The sequence below is a fragment of the Camelus bactrianus genome, chromosome 10 (assembly GCF_048773025.1).
Source record: "Camelus bactrianus isolate YW-2024 breed Bactrian camel chromosome 10, ASM4877302v1, whole genome shotgun sequence".
NCBI lineage: Eukaryota > Metazoa > Chordata > Mammalia > Artiodactyla > Camelidae > Camelus > Camelus bactrianus.
Window position 1 is genome coordinate 27030570 of NC_133548.1, and position 20098 is coordinate 27050667.

At 36.5% G+C, this 20098-nt stretch overlaps 1 protein-coding gene and 1 long non-coding RNA gene across 5 annotated transcripts in view; one reads left to right on the plus strand and one right to left on the minus strand.

Annotated features, from left to right (window-relative positions):
• Nucleotides 1-1239: 1239 nt before the first annotated feature.
• On the minus strand, nucleotides 1240-16640 carry ARL14EP (ARF like GTPase 14 effector protein). The gene is made up of 4 exons (XM_010964734.3): nucleotides 16488-16640; nucleotides 7085-7566; nucleotides 5202-5329; nucleotides 1240-4177 (listed from the first exon to the last, which is right to left on the minus strand). The coding sequence occupies exons 2-4, from the start codon at nucleotides 7508-7510 to the stop codon at nucleotides 3949-3951; spliced, it is 783 nt and encodes a 260-aa protein (XP_010963036.1). The 5' UTR covers nucleotides 7511-7566; nucleotides 16488-16640; the 3' UTR covers nucleotides 1240-3948.
• The window catches only part of LOC123619563 (uncharacterized), a 623996-nt gene continuing 620513 nt past the window's right edge, over nucleotides 16616-20098 (plus strand). For 3 of the 4 annotated variants that reach the window (XR_012509630.1, XR_006728206.2, XR_006728207.2), the window contains exon 1: nucleotides 16739-16963. This is a non-coding gene — a long non-coding RNA (uncharacterized LOC123619563). The other variant, XR_012509631.1, reaches the window with a different exon arrangement.

The following is a 20098-nucleotide window of genomic DNA, read 5'->3' on the forward strand; positions in this document are numbered from 1 at the left end:
TTAGTAACCTGTTTTATCTGATAAATCTCCTTTATCTTCTGGAAGTTAAATTCTCTTGGTAAGATTAGTCAATCCTCATAAGCATGCTTGCTGTTTCAGATAACCTACAAGTCAGGGTATATACACTACAGAAGTCTCTTACACCTTTCAAACTAAGTGTTCAATGAAGTGTTTGATGATTTAAAAAAAAAAGCATTTTTATAAAAACCAGTGAAAAGAAACCCAGAAGTGTCCATGTATATCTTCATGTCCTCACTCATATTCTTAAAACTTTAAACTTAACATGTTGACTCCTGCTGGGCAAGACCTAAGAATGCTAAAAAGAGAAGTCATTATACTTTAAGAATTTAAAAAAATATTCCACTTCAATGTAATTACCAGTGCTCACAGTTAATTTAGAAGTGAAGCGATTAAGCATTAAGTCGTAGCAGCAAAGAGTTTATTTTCATGAAGATACCAGCAGATGTCAGCAAAAACTAAGGCAGTGCCACACGAATCTGAACAAGGGTGTTAAGCTATTTCTAGCAGCGTTAACTCTAATTTAAGAAAATCCCTGCTGGTAGGCAGAGGTTGGTCCATGTGAGACAGCTCCATTTTCTACATTGCTACTCGACTTGTACTTACCTTTTTGGAGGTGGGAGGGGTAGGAAGGAGAGGCCTCAGTGGGGTCTAGCTTTTCTGGGGTAGCAACAGCTCTTCCAGAGAAGTGAACCACTCTGACTTTGCTGAACAAAACCCATCTACAACACTACATAACAAACTACACTACACTAACAGCCATCTTCCCTTAAAAAAAAAATAAAATTAAATGGCTTACAGGAAAGTCAATTACCCACGCACCACATGTTCAGGGACTCTGAACATGGAATATTTGTGAATGCTTGGAACGCATCTTTCTGGGGAGATAGTGCACAGTTTTCATCAGCTTCTCACCAGGGATCTTTGACCTCCATAAAGTTAAGAACCATGCTAGAACTTACTATAAGTTATAGTCTCTGAATTAATAAATCACACTATATGTGTGTGTATATAAGTACATGTTTCAAAATACATCTGTTTAAAATTACTTAGTTGAATCCATGCCAGGAAAGCAGTTTTAGAATAGACTGGCAGGTTGTAGCACAGCTTGTTACACAGAACTAGACATAATATTTTAAAAATAGAAGAATCTCATACATTAATATTCCAAAGGTTAAGTAGCTCTTTTCTTATACTTGTAAAAGACAATTGGGAAAAAGGTCACTGGGATGCCAGTTATTTTATTCAATTATATGCATGCATTTTTACTCCAACGTTTGTGAGTGTACCATTGTATAAGACCAATGTTTGTGGCCTTAACTTTTCAACCAGGATCGACATACAAAGTTATGTGTTTATAGAATTTTTATTTTTGCTTTTTAGATTAGTAGCATTCTAAAATAATTCAGCCACCTTGAATCATACTTACGTAAAATATGAAAAGGATCTAGACAATTTCATTGTATTCTGTATTTCTGTAATTTTATGTTAAGGAAACAGGAAGTGGACTGGTGATGTAATCTTTCTGAAACACAGCTTTTATTACAGCCTACTATAAATCGATTTACCTTTTTGTGTAAATATTTTGCACGCTCACTGAAAGTTTGGTCTCCTAAACAGGCATAATGATCAAATATTTGCAAAATTGTTCAAGAAAATCTCCCTTGAAACAATTATCATCATCTCTGAAAAATAACAAGTATTCTACAAAGGAATACTGAGATATAACAATTTGAATGTTAAGGTCATTTATTTTGTTGAACATATGTTCCTGCTTAAAACAAAAAAAATCTAAGATTTTAATTTGTCCCTATGAAGAGCTTAAGCAATGTACTAAACAAAAATGATGGCAATAATGCAACTAAGAAGGTCTAATAACCTAGAAGTTCAGATAAAAGCGGGAGCCTGTATTCGTATCCTCTATAATAAAATATTTCCTTAATTCAGGAAAAAAAAATCTAGCACCTACTTTAAGTATATAAAGCTAAAATATTCTTTTTGCCAGTGCTCTGTTGAAACATATGGATAGGAATTGATAAACTATACTTCTAATAACCAGGTCAGTGAACAATTATAACTTAAAAATGACATTTAATTCCATGGCTGAAGATGGCATTCCATCAAAGTAAAACCAGTCATTTTAAACAGATACCAAAAGTATACAGGAGTACAAATAAACCTCTATTGGTTAATTCAATCAAACTGGAAAGTATTTCAAATTGCTAAAAGCTCATGTGATTAAACTAAAGTACTATATTTAGGGAAAACAAAACAAAATCCTAGTTTAGGGGCCATGTCCCTAGATGATAAAAAGATTTTAGACAGACTGGCAGGTAGCTGTCTTTAAAAAAAAAAAAAAAGAGCAGCGAAAGTTATCATTCACCCTCATCCTTCAAAGGGTACTCACACAAATACCAACATCAAGAATTCATTTCCAGATAGTTTATACTCTGTCTCAACCAGTGTTTCTCCACCTTTCTTCATATTACTTCATTAAGGAGCTGTTTTTAGTCCTTTTACTCCTAGTCAACATCTTATTAAACTTAAAAGATATATGTCTCCTTATACACAGAATAAGATTTTTGCCACCAAAAACAAATTTCCACCAAGAATGCAAGGTCTAAACAATGAAAGGTTTATAGTGTTGATTAATTTTTCCTAAAGTGGGCACTGTCCTCACCTGTAGGCAGTCCTTGCCTTGCATGGACAGTAGTGTGGGACCATTCAAAGCAATCTAAATTAATGGGGAAAATAATTATTATTGTTCTGTGACCTTGAAAAATCTGTCAATATATTAAAAACTGTCAGTTATAAATGTAAAAGAAAATTAAAAAGTTGTAAAAACAAAAGTACTTAGTACACTGTAATTTAAAACATTAGACAGTTATTTCATTGTTAAAAAACTAATCAAGAGTACTTTGACAGTACTTGCGCCTTTTTGTTAAGTAACTCATGATAACAGGCAAGCATTTTTCCTATACCATTGCAATCTGTCATACTCCTTTAAGTTTAGATTAGCTTCCCCCATTTTATTATTTGTGCTTTCAATGTTGAAGTAGCTCTGTAATTTCCTTTTATGTGGGATTTGTTACTGTCACCTTCTCTGGGGCACGTTCAGCCTTTTCATCACATTCTTCCTCGTTTACGGTAAGTCTGCCTTCTCTAAGTTCCCCCAGCTGCCTACTTAGAGGCTCCAGAAAAGCAGCAGGGTTAGCATGCCTGTGATCAGTGATCTTTCCACTACTTCAACTGCGTTCAGTTCAGATCTCACTTCTAGCATCAGCACTTTCATTTCTTCACTGCACTTTCATCTTTGCTGGCCAATTCTTCTATCCATTTGGTCAAAAACGCCACGGGGGGGACAAGGAGACAACACAACTAAGGGCTTTGCTGTCTGTGAGGGAACTGAGTAACAGATGTGCAGTCACTAGTCATGAGCAGAATCCGAGAGAAGTAACGTGACTGGTTACTGATCACGAAGCACGTTACTCACATGGTGATCTGTGGACTTAAGAGCTAGCAGGGAAGTGTGTACTTTACGAAACTACTCAGTTAACATACTATGGCAACTGAAATTTGAACTGTGTTGTTAGGGGACTGGTTTATTTAACTAATTCATTGTCATTGAAATTTGTGGACATGGGAATTGTGAATTGTGCTAATGGAGGACTCCCTACACCCTGCTTATTTATACTGACCCAGACGGGCTTAAAGCTGACTGCTGAGTAATAAACAGTCTACCTAAATTTACATGAAATAATGAATCTTAAAGCACCTTGAAAGCAACTGTTCAGTGCATGCTGAGTGTATGCTGAGATGGTTTTCAAATTTTTGTCATTTGGCAATCAACTTTAAAATGCATCTTAAAAATGACAGAATTCTAGAACTAGAGAATAGACCTTTAAAGATCCTATAATTTGATACCACAAATTATCCAGCATGTTTGTTGTGAATTATTTCTCCTCCTTCAATTTCAATTTGCTCATACAGCCACTTGCGGTCACAGCGGCATTCGGCTCCACATTTGGTAGAACCACAGGCAGGACAAGCATAGAAACACCCTAAGCAGTCTTCATCCAGGCAGTCACAGAGGTCCATTCCACTGAAAATCAGGAGGCCCTGGCTATCATAGACCTTACTCTTCGCTGGGATCACTTGTCTGTAAAATAAAACACAAGGTAAGTTACACTATTATTATGAATAGTCACACTGTTATTTATGAATAGTCACACTATTATTTATGAATATTTAACTGAGAATAAGATAATAAAAAAAATTAAGGAGATTAAAATGTTTTGAATTAGGGATGAAGTCCTGCCAAATTGGTACATGGCTTACCAGACTCAAGGCAACTCTACAATTAGCAGTTAATGAACTCTATGTGAGAAAATACCTCGCTCTAAAGTGTTGAGACAAATCCAAAGGAATGGACAAGTACTGTGTCCAAAAAATAAACATATGCATTAAGACTATTTTCTCCTTACCCCCCCCAAAAAAAATAAATAAAAGGCTAGGTAATAGTGGTACATTTTTTTTTTAGCTACCAATCTCTTTACTGCTTTCTGAATATAGTTTCATTTGTATTACAGTGTACTACCCAACTATTTTTTATACTGCAATTAATCTGTTTCTTGTTCTTTAATGAACTCTAGCAAATCTGGCCTAAAAACAGTTAACGTGACTCACTGGAAAACCTTAGCAGATGGAATAAAAGGCATATGCAGAAAAGAATTCTGAATGACTACACTAACATTTCTTTGTCAATTTGTATTTTAGAAATGCTCGATTTAAAAAGTCAAATTCTAAACAATTTAGTTTTCTTGTTCATTTTGTTGACTGTGCCATAATGCTTCCATTTCAGACATTAAAAAAAACACAATCTCACATTCTCATAAAATTTATTTTTTAGCTGCCTCCTATAGTGATATGTTTAAATTATTTCAATTCTTGTGCAAAAAATATTATCTTGCTCATTTCACTGATACTTTCTTAGCAACAAATTTTTAGAGTGGAAGGGGATGCCTTAATTTTATGAGGCCCTCAGAGGATCTTACTAATTTCAGATAACTGAATTTAAAATATCTAACCAGAAAATTCAAAACTTAAGAGAAAGATAGGAAAATAACACAGATCTGAAGTAGCAGGTTAACCCTAACATATGCCATAAGTAACACATGGGCTACCTGTCTGAACCAGCAGGCGCATTTTTTGTAAGCCTTCTTTTTTCTCTTTTACCAGTTTCTGGAGCAAATTCAGTTTGCTTTCCTGGGTTTGCAAATTGTAATGACCTCAAAGCTTTAGCAGTTCTTCCCTGAAAAAAGGTAAAGAAATTATCAACTCAAATCTTGATATTAGACCATAAATAGATTAATATTTCACTTATTATTAACCCAGATTATTCCTTAACCTGGAAGAGTCTGGAACTTATTACAAAACAGACTTTTTTGGAGCCCAAGTGTAACAAAGTTTATATGGCCGTGGGCCATATTCAAAGTTCGCTGGTTAATGTATTTATAGTATTTTCATTATCTAACTTTAATCTCTGGCATATTAGGAGAAGAGGAGGACAGGCATGTGAAAATGCAAAAGCTGGGGGAAAGGCAGAAAAACTGCTGTACAACCCAATGGCACAAAGCAGAGGTTCCTAGTAATAATCTTGAATCCTTAAGAAAAGGCTCTACCATATATATATTCCATATATATATTTAAAAGCAGAGAAGTAATGTGGTTTCAAGTTCTGTAACAGTATTATAATCTTTTTTAAAAGCTTTGATAAAACAAAAATTTTGCTTGTTAAGGGTTTAATTTCGTTACCTGGCAGGGAGGAGGATAAGGCTTGTGTGATACATTCCACGTTAGCAATGGATAAATGAAGTGGAGAAGACCTCTGAAGTGACAGCAGTAAGTACCTAGTAAGAACTTCAAGATAACACTGGGTCCTGGAGATACGTCTTTGAGGGGATAACAAAAGGAAAGTGCTATATATAATCTAAAATTTAATTATCTTTTAATTTGGTTTACTAATATGATGAAAAGGAGAAAACTGAGTAAAATATCCCAGCAGCAAGAATTATAAATTGGTTATAAATAGAAAATATAAAAAAGTTCTCCTTTGACATACCTGTCCTTGATCTACATCAGAGATAGTTTTATGAAATCTTGAGTTGTTCTGATACAGAATAAATAATCTAAATGTAGGCATGTGAATAAGGAAGAGTTATAAAATATGAAATACTTACAATGTGAAATGTATGCATTTTGACCATAGGAAGTCCTAAAATTAGCCTTAACCTTACCAAGTAAGAATTCAGAGCTAGAAGCAAAGGAAATTCACAAGTATCTTATAAACCCAAACAACAATGGGAGAGTGTCAAAGGAGAAAGAATGGTTGAAATAAGAAACAATTACTTCAAGTCACTTCTGAAATTCCTTTTAAAGTAGTAATTTTTAAGTTCTTCATAAAAAGGGGAATTCATTCTGCTACATTTCAGACCCTTGCTGGCTGGCATATTCCACTGAGTTACTTTGGTATCACAAAAGAAGCTAAGACAGTTAAGTCCTGGCTTTGCCAGAATGTTCTAAAAGCCACCCCTAATGTCTTAGCACTAGGAGTTACAGCTTGAGAATCCTGGGCATATTATGTTATTCCTTACCCAAGTCTATTTTCTTTATCATCTAATTTGGGTTTATGCAAATATTTAGAAACACTATTTTCACCTCCCTTCATATTTATACTTTCAACTTTAAAGTCACTGAATGCTAATTAGCATACAGTCGTCCCCTGGTATCCGTAAGGGATTGGTTGCAAGATCCGATCACTGTGGATACCAAAATGCTCAGATGCTCAAGTCTCAGAGTTGACCCTCTGTATCCTTGGATTCAATCAACCACATATTGTGTAGTACCACATGTATTTACTGAAAAAATCCATAGATAAGTGGACTTGCATAGTTCAAACCCACATTGTTCAAGCATCCAATGGAATAATGTAAATATGATTTCCTTATAATTAAACAAAACCCCACATTGTAGAAGTAATATAACAGAAAAAAATGACTATACATACATCTGAATCAGCTTTTCTTCTCTGCCGGTCTTCAGAATCAACATCCACACTTCCATTGATTATCTGTGTACATTTTGGACAAAGCTTCCAACCAGGTACAAGCTGTCTTCCAAATTTTGCACTCAGAAAAGTGGCATCATCTAAGTCAATTACATGCAAATTTTTTTTGGCTAGTTTTTTGTGTATGTTAAATGGGTCACAACATGACTTCTGCAAATCCTCAAATCTGTCAATGTAAATTTTTGCATGATGGAAGCAAATTGTATTGTTTCCAGAAAGTGTCATTCCAGTTCTAAGTTGAAGTAAAAGCATGTCATTTGATGACAATTCTTGCAAAGTCTTGAAACCTGTGTGACGAGTATAGTAGGTTTTATGGCACTCATTTGTGGTACGAAGCTGGACTCCCACCGAACACGGATCCATCATTCTTTTTTGGATTTTTGTCTAGAGATCTCTCTCCAGTAGGTTATATGCTGATCTCCCTAGAGAAAACATTGAAGAGCCAAGATTTGTACTGCTAATTTTTTATCTGGGAAACTCAAAAAACATTTGATAAAATTCAACGCCTGCATAATAGAAAGAAAATGCTTTTAGCAAGAAATGCAGTAGAAAGGTATTTACCCAAAGCCTACAGTAAACATTATATTTAATCATAAAACATGAGAAGCATTCCCTGTAATTTTAAAACTACACAAGAAAACTGTAGCAGTTTCCATCTAACATCATATTAAAAAGTATAAGGACTGAAAAGGAAGAGACAAGAAATATTACTCACAAATGATATAAATACCTACATTGAAAATACAAGAGGTTCAACAAACCATTAGAACTAGTAAGATAATTCAGCAAGCATGCTAGAAACAAAAAACACTGTAAGATACCTTATAAAATAGATAAATCTTACAAAAGATATGCAAGACTTTAATGGAGAAAGACAAAAAAAAAAAAAAAGACATCCTAAATAACTGTAGAAATGAATCATGAGAAGTTTGACGATAAATATGGCGATTCTCCAGGAATTCATAAATTCAGTTTGATTCTAATCAAAACCCCATCATGGATGACAATATGAATATATGCTAAAATATACATAAAAGTAACACACCAACTCTGCAGTATATTTACTTCTAAGGAGGGAGGATTCTTTTAAGAGAGATTTACAGAAGTAAGGCTTGGTGGCATGCACGCGAGTGTTTCACTATTTTGTGTTTTTTCTATCTGAAATTTTTCGTAACTAAATAATTTTCAAAACAAATACAAAATTTAAGTTGAATCCTTAAGATTTAACAAATACAAGTCACTAGGAGAAAAACTGTTGTTCAAAATAGATGTGAACCACTGAAATCTGGGTGGTGGAAGGGTACTGGAAAAGTCTAGGATCCTGCAACTTTCCAAGTGTTTTTACAAGCTTTGCTCCACCAAAAAAATAAAAGAAAAAAAAAAAAAGAAAAAAAATAGAAAGCTAAGATACTTTCTGATTTATTTTTCTGCAGAGAGAAATCATAATCAGACCAAACCATATACAAAGACTGGCCTCATGTAACAAAAAATAGTGAGTAAATACACATTTCTATGTTTTAAGTTAAAATACTAAATTTAAAAAGTTAAAAAATAGAATATTGTTTAAGTTGTTTGAACATTTCAACCTAAAATTTTTAAAGCTGATTAAAACAGAGCATATTTATCTTTTTAAATTCATTTTAACCAACTTTTAAAATTTAACTAAGAATAGTTCCCAACACATCAGATAAAATGGTTTGTATAATACAAATAATTAGATTTCTTTTAACAGAAAAGTGGGTTAAGATAAATTAAGGAATGGAAAAGAAAAAGCCAGATATATGGTTATAAAACACCACCACCAAATTAAACCTTAGCAGATATAGGATACAAATCTGGCCTGACTTTTCTTAACTGTCAACACAAAGAAGGAAACTGATCAACTATTTCCCTAGCACATCACAGAAACTGTTAACATTTAATGTCTTATTAATTTCATAGATTCTTTACATTTGTAGGTAACTATCACCAATTTGTAGCCATTAATATATAATGTAATTTTTTTTAACATAAAACTATTCCTTAGCATTCAAAGACTTGGACAGCACCCTGACCATATTTGATTAGAAATCATCTTGTGGCTTGGAAATTCTAGAAATTCTATCTGTCCACAGTAATAATACACTATTATCCATTACAGAATTTTGTTTCCTTGGCTACTGGGGACTCCTGTTCCTTTACTTTCATTTAGTCTTGGCTAAATTATTACTTATTTCACAAGAGTTTATCAGTAGACTCTTAAGTTATGCCAGTGAAGTCAAATTCTTATTTCTAAGTGATCTGGCTCTCTTGGAAACCTGAAAATATGATTAACTCCTAGTAAATCAATTTTTCTGGTAAGTATTTGCTTGGCCATTTTCCACAATAGCGTAAATTCTTTTATTAATCTTAAACTGCTACTATGAACCTATATTCTTAGTTGGAGAGTACACAGTTAAATTTGTTTTTTCCACAAGTTAGCCATGACACTATCAGTCATTGAAAACATCCCCTTCTGGTAAATAGTTGCAACCATTCTGAACTCTTGGCACATTTCTGGGTACTGTAATTTTTGAAGGAACCCTTGAAGGAATTACACGGCTACATCATTATACTAGTTTCTAAAAAGCCATCCCTCAGGTGTCATAGTTAGGGTATAATTATTTACTATTGGAGTTGCCAGATAAGATGCTCAGTTATATCTGAATTTTAGACAACGCACAAGTTATTTTAATTATATCCCAAATATTGCTAAAAAGTAATCTGTTGATTATCTGAAATTCAAATTTAATTGGGCAACCTGTATTTTCATTTGCTAAATCCGGGAACCTCATTTACTATGCATTTTTTTGCATCTTCCAGTAAGTAGAGATCGTTCTTTGGTGTCAGCTTCACATTATATTCCACCTTACTTGCTGCGGAAAGAAAGATGAACTACCTATGAACAAATTATAGGACCTGCTCAATTAAGAGTTAAAATGCTCTAATAGAAGACAAATCGCCAGGTGCAGTACACCAGTTTTAAGCAGTACTCTTTAAACGCTGCTTAAAACTCAATGGCACACTTATACCATTCACTTGAGTGAAACTGTCATGATAAAAGTATATATACTGTGTCCATGCAGTTTTATGCTTAAAGTCTTACATTAGCTTCCTGATCTACTATTAGGCAGTATATTCAAGCACTGCTCAAGAAAAGTCAAAAAAGCTCAAGGGGTATACAATTTTAGGCAGTCATCTTCAGTGGTTACTCCCTGCCTTCTAAAAATTAACACCCTCTGGTTGCTCCTCCCTTGCTGTCTCTCAGTGTCTTCATTTCTGTCCTCCTTCTCTAAAGCTCTGCTGTAGAGTTCCTTGGACCTGTTTTCTAACAACTGTTTCTTTTGCTCATTTTGGTCTGTGTTCTAGAAATGTGGCCCACAATTAATATTTATTTTTTTCTTGAAGTGACAGTCCAGAAGCTTCAAGTTGCTTCCTTTACCTGTTATGTTCTCCAGAAATGATTATCTAATATCTTTCTTAATAGAAATACATTACTATTTACTATCCATGAACCAGTACTGGCATCAGCTGGGAATTTAATAGAAGAGAGGACTCTCAGTATGGGCCCCACACCCACTGAATCAGAATGTGCATTTAAAAAAGGATTCCCAGGTGATATGTAAGCACATTACAGTTTGAGATGCACTGCTTTGGATAATTCAACTAAAAAAACATTAACCAAGCATCTTCTATATACTTGTGGAGCATATCAAAAAAGAATAAGGAACACACACACACACACACACACGTATATGCCTTCCAGGAAGTCTGATACTTAGGGAAGATTATAAAAGAAAGGGAGTTTCAAATTTCACAAAAATAGGTATAGAGAAAAATACCTGCTTCAATGGAAAACTGCACTGTTGAAAGCACAGTGTTCGGGGGTTTCACATTCTGATTATATGAGAGCTCTGAGTCTCTCACTGCCTTCGAGCTATTCTATAGCTATTCTACAACTGACAACTGTAGGTAACTGACAGCAATGCAAAGCAATTCTTGTCTGTATTCTTCTTGTATATTCTGTCTGGTAGAGAACTGACTCCCCTGGCCCACTGTGGAAGAAGCCAGTTGTGCCTTTACATTTGCTTATTTATTTCAATATTCCTGATCAATAAATGTGTCTATTCTCTTGACTGTCATTTGAACTGGTTATTACACCTTATCAGTCCCCTTGTAAAAAAAGGTAAACAAAAACCACGTGTTCCTAATTTTATATCTGTGTGACAGTCATGACTTTACTTCCCTCCCCCTTTTTTTGTGGAAAATCATACTTAAACACAGGAAAGGACGAGTTTGCTCTAGCCAAGTCACTCTGACCAGCATTATACCTAGTACTTACTAACATTTGCATTATAGGGGTCCCAGAAGGAGATGAGAGAAAGAAGAAGAAATGTATTTGAATAAATAATGGCTGAAAACTTCCCTAACCTGTGGAAGGAAACAGATATTCAGGTCCAAGAAGTACAGAGTCCCAAACAATATGAACCCGAAGACACTCACACCAAGACATACCATATAAAACGGCAAACGTTAAAATGGCAAGAGTTAAAAGATAAAGAGAATTTTAAAGACAGAAAGGGGAAAACAACTAATCACATACAAGGAAACTCCCATAAGACAAGCAGCTGATTTTTCAGCAGAAATTTAGCATGATAATACTTACAGTGCAAGGAAAAACCTGCAACCAAGATTACTCTACCCTGCAAAGTTATCATTCAGAACTGAAGGAGAGATAAAGTTTCCCAGACAAGCAGAAAGAAGCTCATCACCACTAACCCAGCTTCACAAGAAATGTTAAAAAATCTTCTTTAAGTGGAGTATAAAAGTCCATAACCAGAAATAAACAGAAAAAAAAAAAAACACCTCACTGGTGAAGGGAAATATATAAAGGCATTGCATCAGCCTCTTAAAAACAAGGATGAAAGTTAAAAAACAATAGTAAAATCAACAATAACTATAATAAGTAGTGAAAAGATACACGAAATAAAAAGACACCAAAAATAACGTCAAAAATGTAAAACGTGGAGTAAAAATGTAGTGCTTTTAGAATGTATTCAAACTTGAGCAAGAATCAGTTTAAATTAAACTGCTATAAATATAGATCAAAATATACAAACTTCGTGGCAACACAAACCACAAGCTCATAACAGATACACAAAATGCAAAGAGAGGAACCCAAATATAACACTGAAAAAATCATCAAACCACAAGGGAAAAGTCCAAGAGAAGAAAGGAACAGAGAATTGCAAAAGCAGCAATAAGTACATACCTATCAATAATCACTTTAAATGTAAATGGACTAACACCTCCAATCAGAAGACATAGGGTAGATGAATGGATTAAAAAACATTCATTTATATTCTGCCTACAAGAGACTCACTTCAGATTTAAAGACACACACCAATGGAAAATGAAAGGATGGAAAAAGATATTCCATGAAAATGAAAAAGAAAAGTCAGCTGGAATAGCAATACTCGTATCAGACACAATTGACTTAAAAATAAAGACTGTAACAAAAGACTTAGAAGGGCATTACATAAAAGGGGCTATAACATTTGTAAAAATGTATGTACCCAATATATGAGAACTGAAATGCATAGAGCAAATATTGAGACATAAAGGGAGAAATTGACATTAAAACAACAATATCAGGGTACTTTAATACCCCCACTTATATCAATGGAGAGATCACCAAACAGAAAAATTAATTAGGAAACACTGGCCTCAAATGACATGTTAGACCAATGAAGTTAATAGCTATATACAGAATATTCCATTCAAAAACCACAGAATACACATTCTTTTCAAGTTCACATGGAACATTCTCCAGGTCAGATCACCTGTTAGGCCACAGAACAAGTCTCAATAAATCTGAGAAGACTGAAATCATATCAAGCATCTTTTCCGACCACAGCGGTGTAAAACTAGAAATTAATTACAAGAAAGAAACTAGAAAAAACAAACACGTGGAGGCTAAACAACATTCTACTAAACAATTGGTCAATGATGAAATCAAAGAGGAAATTAAAAAATACCTTGAGACAAATGAAAATGGAAACACAACTTTCCAAATCTGTGGGATGCAGCAAAAGCAGTTCTAAGAGGGAGTGCAAAGAAAAGACATGTCCACCTCAAGACACAAGAAAAACCTCAAACCATCTAACTTAACACCTAAGGAAACCAGAAAAAGAACAAAGACTAAAATCAGTAGAAAGAAGAAAATAATAAAGATCAGAATGGAAATAAACCAGAGACTTAAAAAAAAAAAAAAGCCACCAATAGAAAAGATCAATGAAACTAAGAGCTGGTTCTTTGAAAAAAAAAAAGAATGAAATTGATAAACCTTTAGCCAGACTCATCAAGAAAAAGAGGGCCCAAATAAATAAAATCAGAAATTAAAGAGAAGTCACAACCACTATCACAGAAATACAATCATAACAGGCTACCACAAACATTTGTACCTCAACAAACTGGACAACCTAGAAGACAGAATTCTGTTTCCTAGAAACAGAATCTAAGATTGAATCAGTAATCTAAAAACTCCTCACAATAGTCCAAGATCAGATGGCTCCACATATGTATTCTCTAAAACATTTAAAGAAAAGTTAATACCTATCCTTCAGAAACTATTCCAGAAAATGTGAAGAGAAAGAAACACTACCAAATGCATTCTATGAGGCCAGAATTACCCTGATACTCAAACAAGATAAAGACACTACCAAAAAAAGAAAGAAAGAAAAGAAAATTATAGGCCAATATCTGTGATGAACACAGATGCAAAAATCCTCCACAAAATATCTGCAAAATGAATTCAGCAGAGCATTAAAAGGATCATACAACATGATCTAGTGGGATTTACTTCATGGATGTACAAATGGTTCAAGATCCACAAATCAATGAATGTGATACACATTAACAAAACAAAGGGTAAGAATCATATGATCATCTCAAATAGATGCAGAAAAAACTTTTGACAAAATGTAACATCCATTTATGAACAAAGCTTTCAAAAAAGTGGGTATAGAGGGAACATAACTCAACATAATAAAGGCCATAAACATAACAAACATAACAAACCCACAGCTAACATCACACTCAATGGTGAAAAGCTGAAAGGAAAGCATTTCCCCTAAGATCAGGAACAAGCCAAGGAGGCCCACTCTTGACAGTTTTATTTAACATAGTATTGGAAGTCCCAGCCACAGCAATCTGACAAGAAACATAAAAAACATCCAAATTGGAAGGAAGAAGTAGAACTGTCACTACTTGCAGTTACATTATATTATATGGAGAGAACCCTACAGACTTCACCAAAAGACTATTAGAACTAATTTTAAAAATTCAGTAAAGTTGCAGGACACAAAATTAATAAACAGAAATCTCTTGCATTTTCTAAACACTAACAACAATCAGAAAAGAGAAATTAACATGACATCACTTACAATTGCCTCAAAAAGAATAAAATACCTAGAAAAAATTTAACCAAGGAGGTGAAAGAGTTATACTTTGAAAACTGTAAGACACTGGTGAAAGACACTGAAGATGACACAAAGAGATACTGTGCTCACCGACTGTAAGAGTAAGTCGTTAGAATATCTATAAATCGTTATCCATAAACATCCATAAAATATCCACAAATTGTTATTGTTAAAATATCCATACTACCCAAAGTAAGCTACAGATTCAATGCAATTCCTATCAAAATACCCATGGCGTTTTTCAGAGAATAAAAAATAATCCTAAAATCCTAGCACAGTGCCTGATTTGACAGACACACAAGCACTTGCTGAATGAATTAAAAAAAAAAAAAGAAAATAACCCAATTTCACTTTATATAAAGCTCTCTTACTTAGGTCCTAATGGTTTCCTCTAGGTTCACCTAATGCACTCCCCTCAGATTTTGTAATGCTTTATTCAGTATACTTTCAGATCATATTTGGAACAATTTAGCAAACTCTTCATGGCCCTAAACTCCATTTGTGATTTGTTTCTATTCCTTAGGTCCTTTAAGGCCAAAGAGAACTGAAAAGGAACTTCAGCAACTGAGAGAATGTTTCCAGACCAAGAGGAATGAACAAAGCTTTCTTCATGATACCTTAATTCTGGATGTGGTCAAAATTGTCCAACAGTATTTAACACTATCGGTGCTGAGTAAGTGACCCTGATACGGAACTATAAGCCATTCTGTAGAAAACACGTGTCTCTTCCGAGAAAACAAAGTCTGGACTCTTTAGCATGGCATTACTTGTTCATACTCCAACTACTCTACTTGAAAAGTTCTTTTACATTTTAAGCCTTTATACTGTCCTCTTTGCTTGGAAAGCCTTTGGCCACTTGTGCCAGTCAACCTAACTTCTCCTTCAAAACAGTGTCAGTGTCTTCACCTTTCTGCTGTGCCTTACTCAAATTAATAAGTCCTTCCTCTGTGTTTGAAACTTGTACTCTATTACTTCTCAGCTATTGCAAGACAGTAGCTATATGGTGCTATTTTCCGTATCACCCAAAGCGAAAGAGTAACTTCAAGAACTTCCCTTTTCACAGCACTCATCACAGGCTTTCTTGTTAGTTTCTTTCATTACATATTAAGCTCTGTGAGGGCAAGGAATTACCCGGGTCCTGTTTACAGCTGCAGTTTCTCTAGCACAATATTGGCACTTAGTAGAAACTTGACATCTTTCCAATGAATACAGGTTCCTAAATCGCCAGAATCTCACACCAAGAAGGCTGAATCTCCCCAAATTTGTATGAGTAGGTGCCCAGGATCCTACAACTATTGCCCCCGCAACCCTGTGGTCATCAACATAACACCCCTAATTTCCGGCTGTATCAGAATGTTGCAAGCCACCGGCAATGTCACACGAGCACCTACCATGTTCATGCTACGGGGATGGAAAAGTGACTACTACCAGCATCCGGCCTCAGTTCAACAGCTAGGGCTGGGAGGGTTCTGATTTAAAAAAATAAAAACCAAATAGCAGAGATACAAGCTGCGGACGGGGTTCTAGGCCACAACAGCCCTCGTCTAAACGGGACAAGCCTAAGTCAAAGTTTGGAGGGCTCCAGGTCTCCCGAAGAGAGGCGACAGCCCGCAGGGGCGACAGATGCGGCAGAAACAGTGCTGGGCCTCGCCTTACGGGCCGCAGACGACCCGGAGGGAGAGGGGACGCTCAGGATGGCCGGCTGCAGGAGGCCCCGGCCAGCAGCTGAAAACCCCCTCATGTGTCCGGCCTGCTCGCCCCCCTCTCCTCAGGGACTCGAGGCCCTCCGTCACCCGCACCCCCACCTTCCCGGACCCGTCTCCACGCCCCCCGGCCCTCTCCACCTTAGCGTCGGCACTCCTCCGCCGGGAGGGTGGTTCGGGCCGCACTCGCAGCCGCGCAGCGCGGTTCGGGCCGCCGGCTTTTCAGCTCTTCCCCGCGCTACCACCGAGAGGGCGGCGGGCGAGGCTAGAGAGGCTCCGCGCTATCATGAAGAGAGGCCCGAGAGAAGCCTAGAGCGGAACCGAGCCTGGCTGCCTCCGGGGCGGAAAGGGCGGGGCGGCGTGAATTGGCGAATGATTCAAGGTGAGGCAATAGTTGCTTCAGAAGCTGGTTTGCTTTTGCCGTCTGTTCTCGGACGTTAAGTAATTGGGCGGTCCCTGAGGCTGCCTCTTAACAAGATACAGGTTTGGCTAATTTGAATTGTGTTCCAATCTCTACGTCTGTGCGTGACGCCAAATTTTTTCACCCCGACCCGCCTAATCCCTGAAGGAGAAGTGAATGAGTTAAAAGGACTTCAAGAGGAGACCTTTCATTTAAGGTTTCACATTTTATTTGATTTTATTCCTTAAAGCGAGATATTTTATAAAATACATCTCCTTTATTATAGACTAGAAAAATAGCTATGGTTATTACTTCGAGTAAAAGGTAGGCACCAGGGAGGTGCTTGTGAATTTTCTGAGGGGAAGCCAAACCCTGTATCTTGTATCCCTATTGTCTGTCCCAGTTTAGGAATGCATTAATTTTCAAAGCAGATTTTATTCATCTAGAATCATTGCGAGCTCAAAATCCCTTAAACTGAAGGGTCTCAGCCTTCAACCAGTTTCAGGTGGAGGTAAGGGGGAAATCCCTGTCCTCCCAAACTATTGTGTTTTTTTAACCAGCCAAGAGAAAAATGTGAGACAGGGAAATCAAGTAAGGTCCACCAAAGCCCAAGCTTACTAGTAATACTATAAGCAGCTACCGTAAGTTGTTTTTCGCACTGAACCTATGGTCCTTTGTAACACCTCCATGTTGCTTTGCAACCAGGCAGGGGTTTGCCACTCACTAAATTACACCAATTTTAGAAATGACGAATGGGAGAAAGGCAGGAACAGTGTGTAATTCTCTCAACTGTCTGCAAGATGTGATATTCAGTAGTTCTTCTAGTAGTTACTTTGTGGCTGGTACTTTGCTAAGTTATGACAGAAAAACACAAAAACAAAAACAAACTTGTTCCTGCTTTCAAAGAGCTCTCAGACTAGTGAGAGAAACAGGAATGAACAGTTAACCACAGCGTTGTGTGATAAATGCCATCCTAGAGACTCAAGGATATGAACAGGGTAAAATGAGAGGTACTAAAGCAGAGACATCCTGGAAAGCCTGAATTGAACTGTCATGTGGAAAACTAACCTGATGCAGTGGTGGCCTCTAAGTAAGCTGTTAGGCAGTCTATCCTAGAGGTAGTGAAACAGAAGGCTCCTGGACCAAATTAAGGTGCTTGAATAACATGGTTTACTGAATCAATGTAAATATCCAGTGAGAAGCAAGGGGAAAGAGTTGGAGTAGGTTGACACATTTAGGCTAGGATGCAAGCAAGTGGAAGGGCACCATCACCTGAGTCGTGAGTTATGTGGTGTTCGTGTGTTCTGTCTGCCACAACAGCTTTTTCCACAGATGGTATGCTTATGAGGACTAGTGTTGAGGCTACAGCAGGGAGACCCACAGGTGGAAAGTGCTTTGGGCCAATGGCATACACCTGCTTTCTTGAATAGATGCCGGGAAACATGCCTGGCCACAACCAGGCCTTACTAATTAGCTCAATAAACAGACATGAGTTTTTTTGCATTTCTTGGCGAGAGTATTGAGTGAGACTTTAGTAGGTGTCACGTATGGATGGCTGATTTAAGAGTGACATAGCTTTTAGCCCAGAGATGGCATAATTATTCATATTTTTGTTCTTCCATCCCTTTTTGACTATAAATGACCCTCTGTTCCATCACATTTTTTGATTTATTTTAGCTTTGGTATGCCTTATAGTTTACTAACTTACCAGGCATATTTAACACAATTCTGTCTATGTTTCACAAAGTACATGCTTACTCATATTCTATATATAAAACATCCTAGGAGTTTTGCATTTATCTCATAAGCTGTTATTGTACTTAACACTTATTCTGACTAACACTTCTGACTTCCATCCATCCTTCAAGAAACTGCAAGGAGTTCACTATAGCTGGGGTGGGAAGCTAGAGATGTAAGTAGGGGAAAGATAATGCCCTTTTTATGCTGTTTTAGAGACACTAGATTTTATCCTGGAGAAAACTGTAAAACTGTAAGGAGTGTGGAGAATAGAGAAGAGGTGCAGTCCTGGGCAGGAAGGCCAGGTGGAATCTCTTGCCCGAATGCAAGTCATTAAATAATGAAGATGTCAGTCAACTAAGGCTGTGGCTCTATGGAGTGAGAGCTGATGCCCCTACTCCAAAGACGTTTGGTAGCGTCTGGAGACACTGTTGTTAATTCCAGCTAGAGGATGCTACTGATATCTAGTAGGGTGAGGACCGGGAAACTGCTAAACATCCTATAGTGCACAAGAGAACCCCTCACAACAAGGAACTACCTGGTTCAAAATTTCAATAGTGCCAAGACTGAGAAACCCTGAACTAAGGGAATTAAGAAAGCATAGAGAAGACAGAAGTTAAGCAAGCAGATTTAGTTAGAATTTGTAACTGATTAGATATATATGTGAGAAAGAAGGTCATGTGCTAAAGAACCAAGAATTAGGAAAACACGAAGGATTAGCAGAAAATGGGTCCCAAGTTTGGGATGAGATGGCTTGGCGCTCTCAAGGGAATATGGGAAATGAAAGCAGATGGATTCTTAGTAACTGCTTTCTCCTTCTCTTCTTTTTCCATAAGCTTTCATGTTGAATTTTAACACATCATAGAGAAGAACACAAGCCTTAAGTCAATAGCTTGATGAATTATTATATCCATATAACCACCACCCTGGTCAACAAATGACCAATAGCCCTGAAACTGCCTTTATGTTCCCCCCTAGTTATTGTCACCTGTCACCAGAGGTAACCACCATTCACATTTCTTTTACCACAGACTATTTTTTGCCTGTTTTTGACATTTGGAGTTGAGCTAAATATTCAATTTTGTGTCTAATTTCTTGTGCTCCACATCATGTCTGAAATCCATTCGTGTTGTGTGCAGCGTAGTTCTTTGTCATTGCTGAATTGTATTGATGTGACATGAAGGTGAGAACATTTCATTTTATCCATTTCACTGTTGATAGACATTCAGTTGATTTCACTTCGCTTTTTACAAAAAATGCTGCTGTGAACATTCTGTCTTTTGGTGCACGTATGTTCACACTTTGTGTGAATGTATGTAGTGTGTGTGGATACGTAGTGGATAGTGGAATTGTTGGATCGTAGGCAGTGTGTGTGTTCAGTTTGAGTAGATACTGCCAAAGAGTTGTACAAAGTGGTTGCATCTATTTACAGTCCTTCCAGCTCCAATTGACACTCCTAAACATGTTCACCAGAACTTGGAATTATCAGCTGTTATTTTTGGTTTTCATTTTACTCTGGAGGTTGCGTAATTAATTGTTTCCTAACACTAAGTTGCTTCTGTGTGTCAACTCAGGGCAAAAAAAAAAAAAAAAACTCTATATGGGCTCTGGAACT

What these genes read in the sequence shown, in the direction of transcription:
- ARL14EP (XM_010964734.3), bottom strand. Translation starts at nt 7,510, where the DNA reads ATGATGGATCCGTGTTCGGTGGGAGTCCAGCTTCGTACCACAAATGAG. An exon ending in GAAGAAAAGCTGATTCAGAT is followed by an intron (nt 5,330 to 7,084) that starts GTATGTATAGTC and finishes ACCTTTTTTCAG; the next exon opens with GGAAGAACTGCTAAAGCTTT. An exon ending in GCGCCTGCTGGTTCAGACAG is followed by an intron (nt 4,178 to 5,201) that starts GTAGCCCATGTG and finishes TTTATTTTACAG; the next exon opens with ACAAGTGATCCCAGCGAAGA.